At 42.1% G+C, this 11,217-nt stretch overlaps 1 protein-coding gene across 1 annotated transcript; it reads right to left on the bottom strand.

The window, feature by feature from the left end:
• Positions 1 to 638: 638 nt before the first annotated feature.
• Positions 639 to 10,180, bottom strand: LOC136472077 (DNA polymerase I A, chloroplastic-like). The gene is made up of 12 exons (XM_066469805.1): positions 9,731 to 10,180; positions 8,472 to 9,201; positions 7,797 to 7,997; positions 6,825 to 7,492; positions 5,932 to 6,349; positions 5,232 to 5,327; positions 4,717 to 4,809; positions 4,434 to 4,628; positions 2,545 to 2,637; positions 1,882 to 2,094; positions 1,709 to 1,798; positions 639 to 1,525 (listed from the first exon to the last, which is right to left on the bottom strand). The coding sequence occupies exons 1-12, from the start codon at positions 9,871 to 9,873 to the stop codon at positions 1,364 to 1,366; spliced, it is 3,102 nt and encodes a 1,033-aa protein (XP_066325902.1). The 5' UTR covers positions 9,874 to 10,180; the 3' UTR covers positions 639 to 1,363.
• Between the last annotated feature and the right edge of the window lie 1,037 nt (positions 10,181 to 11,217).

Below are 11,217 nucleotides of genomic sequence, written 5' to 3'. Positions count from 1 at the left end.
AAGCAAGATAATACTTGCGTGCATGGACGTCCATAGTTTTATGAGAGAAAGTGCAATGAAAGATGCATACTTTGACATATGTGATCTTGATGAAAACTATGTGCCATTCTTGCAGCTGTCTACCTGTTGAAGATATGGCGCAAATACCAAGTTGAGGATCAAAATATGAATGCCAATATATTTCCAACAGTTTGCTAGCTAGAAGAGTGATTGGGAGAGAATAGTAGTAAGGACAAATAATTAAATTGGTATGCACCTTAAGGCCCTCATTGGAACACAGTTTTTTTTTTTTCCTGTTCCTGCTTTTTTCCTGCAAAAAATGAACTCAATCCTGCGTTCCAAAGAGGCCTTAAGTATTTTCAGTTTATTCATGCACTTATGTGAGATTGATCGTTGGCTATAAATTTGTATGCAGCATTAATACTTTCATTTTTATGCGCATAAGCACCTTTATTTTATTCAACCAATAACACAGTAAAGGCAATAGGAGAGTTCTATTTTTATTATTGTATCAGTGGCACATAGCGGCAATAGGAGAGGATGCACAGGTCAACATCACAGCAGCGGCAACATCACAGCACAGGACCAATAGCAGTATAGCACTGTAGAGGCAACATTACAGCAGCAGCAGCATCACATGATACCAAAATAGTAGCTCCTGCATCCAAACAGCACATAAATAATTTAAGCCAGCTAACTATTAACCAACTAACAGTTAGCTCTAGCTATTAGGTGGCTGACACGTAGCCATAGCCGATAAGAATGACTAGTTATCCCCCGATAATGCCGAGGGATGCTAAAAAACTTGGCTCTAGAAAAGGACAATAAATAGCTGATGCTAAAAAGCTAAACTGTATTATCCCTCGACCAACATAAACACAGCATCACCAACCACAGCGACGATAATTGGCCTCACTGGAACAGAACAAATCAGTAAACTAACCTAAAGCACCAGCACGCTGAACAAGTTATATTATGAACAGAACAGCATGTTTTGGCACTGCTACTTCACTCGAGATCGAGCCATCTCGAATTCTGATATGGTCTACTGAGAAACCTACCCTCGAAGAAATCTAGGTGCTAATACACTACTGGTGTACATCCACGACAACTCCAGGTGCTGGCAGCTGAGTCTTCAGTCTTCTACTGTTCTGCTGCAGCCAAGAAATGGGCGTGTGATCCTGTCAGGACTGGGGTTACCGCTTCAAACTCATGATCCTGGACCTGCAGTCTCCATGACGACCGAGTCCACCATTTTTTTATCTCAACAGTGGGGTCTTGATTGCACTGGTGTCATCAGCCTTGTGGCAGGCAAACATGTGCATATATATAGACATTCCTCGGATGACAGCATCTGCTCAGACTATTTGGCAGCATACCAGCTCTTTGCACACTTGGCGTCAACAGCCAGGTCGACTTTCAAAATGTTGGTTCCGTAGAAAGGTTTGGACATACACTCCACCACTATAGCCTTGGCCACCTCAGCAGATTCTGAAGGCCCTTCCAGTATCACTTCATCATGCACCTGACATGCAAACATTGCAACCAATGTTATCCCAATGATGTTATCGAATAGTTATCTGTCAGCTTTACTCGGTTTACATCAAAGGAAACGCAAATAGTGGCTTGCCCATCTTTTAAGATGTAATAAAGTTGTCAGCCAGAATGCATTGTATTATAAATATATATAAAAAAAAAGAAGACGAACCTGCAACAAGAGTCTCCAACCAAGCTCCTTAAGGCGGACATTCCTTTCGATTTCAAGCATGGCACACATAGCAACATCTGCTGCACTTCCCTGATGATCAGAGATACCAAGTTGAAGGTCAAGTTTTAGAAGCAATGAAGCATAACCATTGAGCCACAATCAGTAATAAGTACCTGCACTGGTGCATTTATAGCAGCACGCTCAATATGACCTCGTTGACCAGGACCAAACTGAGTCAAGTTAGGAAAATGGCGTGACCGCCCAAGCAAAGTGTAGACTTCGCATTGCTCGCGTGCAAGCTTCTTCTGACTTTTTTGCCAAGCTAACACTTCTTTTCTATCTCCATACCAGAGCTTCAATGTATCCCTTGCCTCCTTAACAGAAACCTGGGCCACAACTCTGGAGCTTGTTATGACACTTTTTTGAAAAGATCTTTTGTACCGTATAGAGCACAAAACATGAAGGGAAAGACATCTTGGATACACTGCATAACAACTGAATTGACAATAACCAGTACCTAACATGCCAGAAATTTAAATAGAGAGCTAATATGCCATGTATCTCACAAATTGGCAAAAAAGAATAGAAAGAAATTAAGGGAGCAAAGCATCCTCGTTCCTTAGCAGCAGCACTCAGATCAAGTTATGAAAATTGCTGTAGCACGCATCTATTGTTGTCTTGCTGGGACAATTGTAATAAAACTATAAAAGAATCACTAAAGTCAACTCCAAAAAGAAATTATCAATTCCTGCATACTTTGATCAGATTGCTGACCCAAAAATCCTAGTTTGAAATGCAGATCTAGGTTGGTACTTTGGTAGCAATAAGCTTCATACCTTCCAATCCCGGGATAGCCCAACAGCTGTCTTTCCATAAGCAATGGAAAAATTAAGCATTTTAGCTTTCCTCCTCTCAGCGCCAAAAGCATCCTAAAATGGAAAAACCAAATTTAATTCAACTCCGTAATTACCATTAGTATTTCTATTTCATATAATGTTTATGTGATTCTGTAAAAAACAATGCACATATATTTCCTTAATCACAAAATATAGTACTCCCTTCGACCCAAAATAACTGCACTTCTCGCTTTTCGAGGAGTCATCTTATTAAAAAAATGAGTAGATTTATAGAAACATTATCAACATTTGGTTCTTCTAATATGTTTATTCTGAAAATATATTTTACTATTAATCTGATGGTACTTATTACGCATCATAAATATTAGTATATTTTTGTATAGATTTGGTCAAATTTTAAAAAGTTTAACTCCTTGAAAAGCAAGATGTGCAGTTATTTTGGGAAGAACGGAGTATAATATGAACATCAGGGCATGAAGCATTTAGAGAACTAAAAGTACACGCAGGAAAATTCCTGCTCAATAGCAATTGATGAAAAAGATGGGTGCATCTTATTTAAAATACAAACTATGCCCTTGTGTATGGAATGTACAACAGTACAAGGGTACCAGCCATTGCAGCAATTTAGTACTGTTATTTAAGGTTCAATACTGACGATGTGAGAGTTCAAAATATTTAGTGCAATAAATGTTATTCAACAACACACGGATGCAATACAATCATGGCATTCTTAGCTCAAGCCTTCGAGGAATGCCTAGTGTTAGTCAGCCTGGGCACATTAAGGCCGAAAACCGAACCGAACTGTCGGTTTCTCAGTTCGGTTTCGGTTTTGGATTCTAGGAACTTCGGTGTTCGGTTGCGAAGTCGGTTTTTGACTTGAACGGAACCGAACAACCGCGAAACCGAACTCGTAGCAATCTCTGTCTCCACTTCCCCATTCTTCGATGGTCGATGCAGCCCACCAAGGCCCACCACGCACCGCTCTAGGCAGGCCTTGAGGCCTCTACCAGTCTCCCTCTCCCAGTCTCCCGTCCGACTCCCTCTGGACCTCTCCATCTCCCATCCGACTCCCCATCCGAAACCTATATCCAGGCGGCGGCGACGTGACTGTGAGGCTCGAGGCGTTCTGGCGGAGCGTGGAGCCAGCGGAAGGCCAGGCCAGGCGCGGAGACGCGACTGCGAGGCGCGGCGGGCGAGGCGAGGCGCGGAGCGGAGGCATGCTCAGTGGCTGCACGTCGCGGCTGCTCCACGGCGCGACGGCGGTGGCGGGCTGACGGCGGTGCTGCACGAGTGGAAGGTGGCGCCGGCGGCGCATCTGCTGCTCCTGGTGAAGTTCCGCACGTTGCGGATGGGAGGTAGGTTCGGTTTTCTCGGTTAAAACCAAAAAACCCAAGTAAAAAACCGAAACCGAAATGGTCGGTTTTGCATTCTCTGATTAACCGATCAGCTTCTCAATCTTGAAAAACGAACTTTTGAGGAACCGAATAGACCGAACCAAAGTGTCGGTTTAAACCGAATGCCCAGGATGAAGTGTTAGGGTGTGTGGATCCATAGTGGCAGACTGAAATTCAAAAAAAAAAAGTGCAGTGGAATGGTCTATCCAATAAATATTCTGGAACGACACCACTCCACAAATGAAATAGCATTCAAAAGTTCACAAGTCCCAAAATCACAAGAATGATATACATGTATCTATGTATCATTTTAAAAAATTTAGTAGGAATTTGATTGAATGAACTACAAACTACTAGCACTAGGGGATTATAATTCCAACGTAAGTACAATATATGTATATAAGCAGTTAAAACAAATAAAAAATAACTAAGAAATGCCAAAGCTGTAAATAAAACTAGTAGCACTTGAAGTACCTTCAATAGAGGCACTGGAGGTTTCTCTCGACCAGGTTGAGGGTGCCACTCAAGAAGAACTTTCTTCTCATGGACAGCATCACGGATATGCTGGTACATATTCATGGCTGTCCTAGAATGGAAATCACCACCGGCCTTGAAAGCATCCAGCATGCTTTTACAATTAGTAAGGTGGGCTAAGATCCTAAGCTCCAGCTACATTAAAACATGCCTTTAATAAGAAATTAAGATGAAAGGTCATTCAAGGACAAAAATGTTGACTATTGAGCACTAGTTCGCACACCTGACCATAATCTGCAACAATAAGAGAATTCCCTGGAGCTGCAACAAAAGCTTGGCGAATCTTATACCTATCCTTCTCAAGGGCAGGTTGATTCTGGAAGGGACACGTATTGAGTTTGAATAAATGATATTGACCAAAAGAATAGGGTGGTACTTTAGCTGCAAGCACTATTTAATAGATCTAAACTGTATTGCAACTAGAGTTACTTTTGGAGTTAAATATATTATCCAGTGCGACTGGTGAATGCTGAAGCCTTAGGCTATAGTCAGCAGACATTAATCATAACCACATCCATCTTGTATGATGATTTTGTGAAGCAGCAGCATTTACATACTAGTAAACAAAAGATGTGATATCATTGATTATTTTATTGAAAAATAAACTTGTAACTACACATGTTTGTCTTTCCCTCCTCTTCTTGTACAGTGATATATCATGCACTTAATAACAAGCCAGAGATGACGATTTAAGAAGCTCCATAGAAATCCCACATAAACACAAAAGAATGTGCATACCTGTAGATTTGGTGTTCTCGCTGACAAGCGCCCTGTCTCAGTATTGATATTTAATGAACAGTGAATGCGCCCCTCCGCACATGATATATGATCTCCCTACCATGGAGCAAGGGATTTATCAGATACACGACACATGGAAATACTTCGTAGACAAATGCAGTTAGCTAAGCATAATCAGTATGCTGACAAAAGCCAGCAGAAACACCTAATAGCAATGTCCTCAGTCACTCACATTGCATGCTTGAATGTGAGCACGAAGTAGCTAGCCACCCTTTAAGGCTTTAAAGCCCTCAAAGATATCTCAAGGGGCACACTACAAATGAATGATCATGGTGGTGGTGGTGGTGTGGGGGGGGGGGGGGGGGGGGGACTCAATCACAAGAACTGAATGCAACAGTTACTTTGCTAAGAACAAAATTTTAAAACTAAATAATCCTAATCAACAAAAACTCAAACTTGATGGTGCAGATAGACACTAAATTTAGCAACCTCATGCTTCCTCTCAACAAAAGCAGAAAGAAAAAGAGAAAAAATATAGCCTAACCAAATCAGCACGTTTGTTGATGCATCCTCACAGCACACAACACAAGAATTTTTGCGCTGTGAGCATACATAACATCAGCAAAATCCAATTTGCATTGCAGCAAATGTCAGGCATGCTGTCTCAAGGTAGGAACGATAACAAGATCGGCTAGCTAACCTGCAACGGAAGAATGAAATTGGATATCAATGAATCAATAGAACATATTTCACATAAAGCTGCAATTGCATGGCATGCTTCTTTTCCATTCTTTCCTCCACCGAACGCTTCATATGCTGTTCCATAAGAGGAATCTCCATCTGGGTTTTCTGAACCATTTGTATCTTCATCATCCTCTTGGATATCATCCATTGTGTAAATATATTCTGTAGATATTTTACCAGCCAAACTTCTCAATGCATCCCCACTGGCTGATGGCCAGCCACTCGGGGTGAACATATCAGTTTTCAGATCTTCAACAATACTGCAAAGTTCGATAGTACGATACTTTGACGTCTTCTTACCCTCTGTAGTAACATTTTCTTCATTTAGCACTTTAAAAGTTTTACTCTGTGGCCAAGTTTCACCAGATCTGTGTCTGTTACAAAGGTAACAAAGTTTAACTCTTTTAGGAATTGTACGGAAACAATTTGAAAGAAAGCTTGAGTTTCCAGTTTCCTTGGATATATGCGCAATCAAATTACTAGAAGATACAAAAAAAAACCAAGAACATTCAATTCACTTCTGCCTAGGATATTACATACACAAAATGCTAAGCAGGCACAAAAGGCAATGGAAAATTTAGTTTCCATTTCCCATTTTGGCTCTTGCTTATAAAAGATAAAAGTAAATTCTTATCAAGTTAGGGCTTTGGGTCATGTGTCCAATTGTGCATGACGCCATGACTTGCAGTCAAACTAATGTCTTCTACACCAAACCACTACCATAATTACTGGCGCCCTTTCATAAAGATCCAAACATGAAGTGCACTGAGGAAGATACCACAGTGAAAAGGTATATGGAAACAGAGAAGGCTTTCAAACCTTAGTAAAGAAATCAGTGAAAGGCAATACCTATTTTCAATGCCACCAAAGAGAAGTTGGCGAATTTGAGTATCGCTATTCACATTCATGGACTTGGCATCAGGACAATATTTAGATGCCCATTTCCGAAACTTATCTGCAGCTAGTTGCCGTTCAGCAATAGCAGCCTTTTCTATCTCTGAAAGATAACCACGGTCAATAAGCATGCCCTCTGTTTCCATCTTCACAAGTAGGGCACCAAAGGGACGCCAATACTGTTCATAGAAATCGTACATGGTGCCCCTAGGACAACCATCCAAGACCCATCTCCTTGTTTCAAGCTTTCTTTTTAAGCTCTCATAAAGTCTCAATGTGCTCATTGAATCTAGAGAAGAATAACAAATCCATAATTCTCTGTCTTCCCTTTGTAACTCTTTGACTGGATCAATAGATACAACTTTCCCTTCAGATCCATCTTTTCTAACTTTTTTCCTGCCAAAGATGGTTTTCATTGATATCTTTCCAGATTTAGGTAAATCCTCTGGAACAGTATCCATGACTCTACGGTCATTTGTAAGTCCTTCAAGTGAATATCCACCATCAATTTTTCTTGATGAATCCCAAAGGCGTGCAAGATGCATTGTATCAGCATGAAACCCAGCAACTTTGATTCCATAATTCTCAATGACATGGTTATCAAAACTATAGTTATGCCAAACCTACATGATGAAGGGAACATGAATGTTGACTTCAGAAAATTCAAGAAAAACAAAGCTAAAAGTAGTTCGCATGCGATTCATTTGGTATTAACCAGGTATAATTTTACCAATACAAAGATTGCAATTTTGTCATGTTGATTATTTCATGAAACTGACAAGGATAAAATAGTGAAGTACATCCAATTTGTTTCAAGTTTGTAAGAGTAAATAGAGCAGGAAGGAAAGAAGTGCAGAGTACAACTTCAACTAACATAGAAGGAGAAAAATAGCCATGAAACTGATCGACATAGGAAAATTATTGCACCTTCTTGATGGATGGATTTTCAAAGAAAGGAACAAACTCCATCAGGACACCCCTTCCACCATCTAGAACATCAACCCAAATGCAAGTTTTGCCATTTCCAAAATCAGCTGCCTGTACATCAGAATTTGCTGAATAGATGCTAAAGCATATTACTTCTCCATGACCAACTGGTGTCTCTTCTTTGGCATCAATATTTGCTACCTGCAGAAACATTATACTCAAATAACTACAGTGGAGTTCACTTTTGAGCATTGCTTGCCATCGTAGAAGCAGACATTGAGCATATTAGCTCATGAAACTTGTGAAGCTGATACAGACTACAACCTTCAGCATTACTCATGATAGCTGACTTCAACTCATGCATTGCCTATGGCATGTTTTGATACATTAATGAGGAAAATATAACAAACACACGGGTCAGAAAACAGAGTCCCAGGATTTACAATCTATCACCATCAGAAGTTTCTTGTGACAACTATCGAATTGGAACGAACACTGAAGTAATTCATGACAGATGACAACTAAGTAAAAAGATATCACTCAGCTAAACCTAATACTTACAAAAAAAAGGAACATTTTGTGTCTTTGTGAAACAAATGGTTTGCCTAGATGAATAAGGATGGACAACCTGACCACTCTATAGGAGCAAATAAATCAAGCAGGGTTCCTTTTTACCTCTGTGTCACATGCATGAATAAAGCTCTTGTACTTTGTAGTGAGCAGTTTAACAATGCTCCTAGCTGACTCGATATTGTCAACTACCAAAACTTTGTCGTAGATGCTAGCAAGTGCCTTCCGTGCTTTCAAAGATTCCTCACAGAAGGCTGCTTTAGTTGGCAAAGGTGAAACCACCTTTTTTACTACAAGTTTCTTCTCCTTTTTGACATCACCATCATGAACTTTATCATCAAGCTCCAAAATTACCTCTGTATTAGATTCATCAAGCAAAGGATCCTCCGCTGGTGAATATTCACGCCAAGGAATCTCCACCTTAGAGGCTCTAGGCATGCTCAAACACTTGGCACTATTATTAACAACACTTATTGGAGCTGGCACTGATTGCACAGGCTGATTTATCATACTATGCCCGACCAGTTCTTGACTATTACCATGTCTATTTACAATTGAATTGGATGATACACGTTCTCTAAGATTATGCAAGTAAGTGTAGTTCAAACCCCTGCGATCTTCAGAGAGTTCATTTTGCACATTCCCAGCCCGTAAAGGAGTGCTTCCCTTATAGATGTTATTTGTGACATTGTTGGCAGTTTTGAGATAGAACAGCCTCCGGCTCTCTTGAACCCATTCTTGTGCAATATTTCGCACGTTTAAGTTCGGATAGAACCGAAGCTTGAAACCACTGCTTCCTCGAACTGCCATATCTGAGCTATGAGAATAGTCCTGCCTGTCAGTCAAAACGATTACCAAAGTTAGAAAGCAGCAAGCAACATGAAATTCTTAAGTCATTGAAAAATGTCTAAAGGGGAACATTTCAGAGAGAGTGAATAAATTGCAAGGTACAATGACAAGGTTAAGTGTACTACTATTAGGTGGCAGCGCACAGACAGGTCAGAACAGAACAATCATGGGACAATAGGATGTGACACCGTGTTCCCTTGCCTAACACAGCAACCGCCGCATCCTGTGATTAGTTCGTTGGCAGAGCCAAGACATGGGGTTATTTAGCTGGAAATGAAAGAACAGAGCTCCCGAGACAGTCTAAATCACAGCGGTAGACGCAAATCCACCTAATGACTCTGCGCCTAGAACAGCACAAGCATAAGCATCATTCCCGACCCGACACAGGCACACAGCTAAGCACCGCCTAGAGAACGCCCACTTCACATAGTCCGAAGACCGAAGGGGACATTTCAACGACCTCCAAAGGCCACGACGAACATCGAATGAGAGTGATTCGGCGCCACGGCGACTACCTCCTGCATCCGGAAATCGCCGGCGGCGGCGAGGCGCGGCGGACGCGGCGATGCAGGAAGAAGGGCGACGACGACGACAGCCACGGGGGCGCCGAGCCGTGGCGCCGCAGCAGCGGCGCCGGCGTCACCTGCGCCACCACCATCGACGCCACGGACCGCCTCAGGTTGGTCCTCCCCGCAGCGCCGCCGCCGCCGCCGGTCAAGCAGAAACCGAGGCCGCAGCGGGGCGCAGGCGCGAGCGCGGTCGCGCGGCGCGGGCGGGCGGGCGAGCAGGTGGTGTGGACGCTCGTCCGCGGCGCGGCCTAGCGGGGGGAGGCCGGCGAGAGCATTAGGGAGTCGGCGAGATGCGGGGAGCCGCCTATTGTGGAGGCCTGGGGAGTGCAGGCGGTGGCGGGGGCGGAGGAGGGGAGGTGAGCGGGGTTTGGGGAAGAGGAGGAAAGTGGGGAACGAGGGTTTAAGCGGCTGCTGCCTGCTGACCAGCGAAGCGGCGAAATCCATCTCCGTGGTTGGACGGGGAATCCGCATCATCCAGTGTGGAGGCGTACTTTGGCTGTAGCGCGAATGATAGGTCACCTGGAGACGTATTCACGTGTGGTCAGCATCTAGGGTCAGTCAGCCGGGAGCAAAAAACTTCTTCTACTCAGCTCTCAGTCTATCTATACAACTTGATTATTACAAAATAAAGTGTTATGTGTAACTCTTTGGAAAATAAAGTCATCTTTGATAGGATTTTTGTTAGGATTTAAACAAAAGCTCAGCTAAACGTGCACATATGAAAACGGCTTCTGAAGTTAAAACCAAACTAAAAGCGACAAAGCTAAAGTCATTTTTGTCTTAAAAGCTGAAACCACTAAAAAGTGGCTTCTTTTGGCTTCATACACAGAAAGTAAAATGGTAGCAATAGCTTTGATAGACACAGGCTAAAATCAAGAGTAATATAACCTAGATGCATCACGCCTATAAAACTATGAAGTAAGGTTGTCTCCAACGGGAGACCCACTAGGAGACACAAACCTAAAATGGTTCTCTAACATAATAATTATAGCCTCCAACAGAGTATCTATATGGAAGACTCATTTTATGTGTCAGGAGAGGTATAACTCAAATCTGAGTATCCTCTCTCCTGGAGACCCATTTGCAGAAAGGGTTCTCTTTTGTGTCTTGTTGTTGGAGAAAACCAAAAATGGGTATTGAATCATTTACCTGTAGCGCTACCCAAACGTGGAATGAGTCTTGTATTTTGAGTAACGGTTGTTGAAGACATTCTAATATAATCGTTTTAGGTAGCCTCAGATGCCTCCTTTCGCCAAATGATGAATTTGACACCATATGTGTTCTTTAATCTAATTTAGCATCATAGAAGGACCAGAATGTTAGTACTGAAGGCCTTAGTGTACGTGCAACAGAAATTGTGTCTTGTGCCCAACTATAATTCTACTATTCTCATCATCATTCTAAAATGTATGTCATTAGAGTTTTTATCTAAG

The sequence above is a fragment of the Miscanthus floridulus genome, chromosome 8 (assembly GCF_019320115.1).
Source record: "Miscanthus floridulus cultivar M001 chromosome 8, ASM1932011v1, whole genome shotgun sequence".
Classification (NCBI taxonomy): Eukaryota; Viridiplantae; Streptophyta; class Magnoliopsida; order Poales; family Poaceae; genus Miscanthus; species Miscanthus floridulus.
Note: the sequence above shows the minus strand (reverse complement) of the source record. Positions and strands in the feature narration are given on the sequence as shown.

Excerpts from the sequence above, each read along its gene's own strand:
- LOC136472077 (XM_066469805.1), bottom strand. The coding sequence starts at position 9,873 with ATGGTGGTGGCGCAGGTGACGCCGGCGCCGCTGCTGCGGCGCCACGGC. Across the intron at positions 9,202-9,730 it reads GCGATTTCCGGATGCAGGAG|GCAGGACTATTCTCATAGCT; the intron begins GTAGTCGCCGTG and ends TTTGACTGACAG. Across the intron at positions 7,998-8,471 it reads TTCATGCATGTGACACAGAG|GTAGCAAATATTGATGCCAA; the intron begins GTAAAAAGGAAC and ends ATGTTTCTGCAG.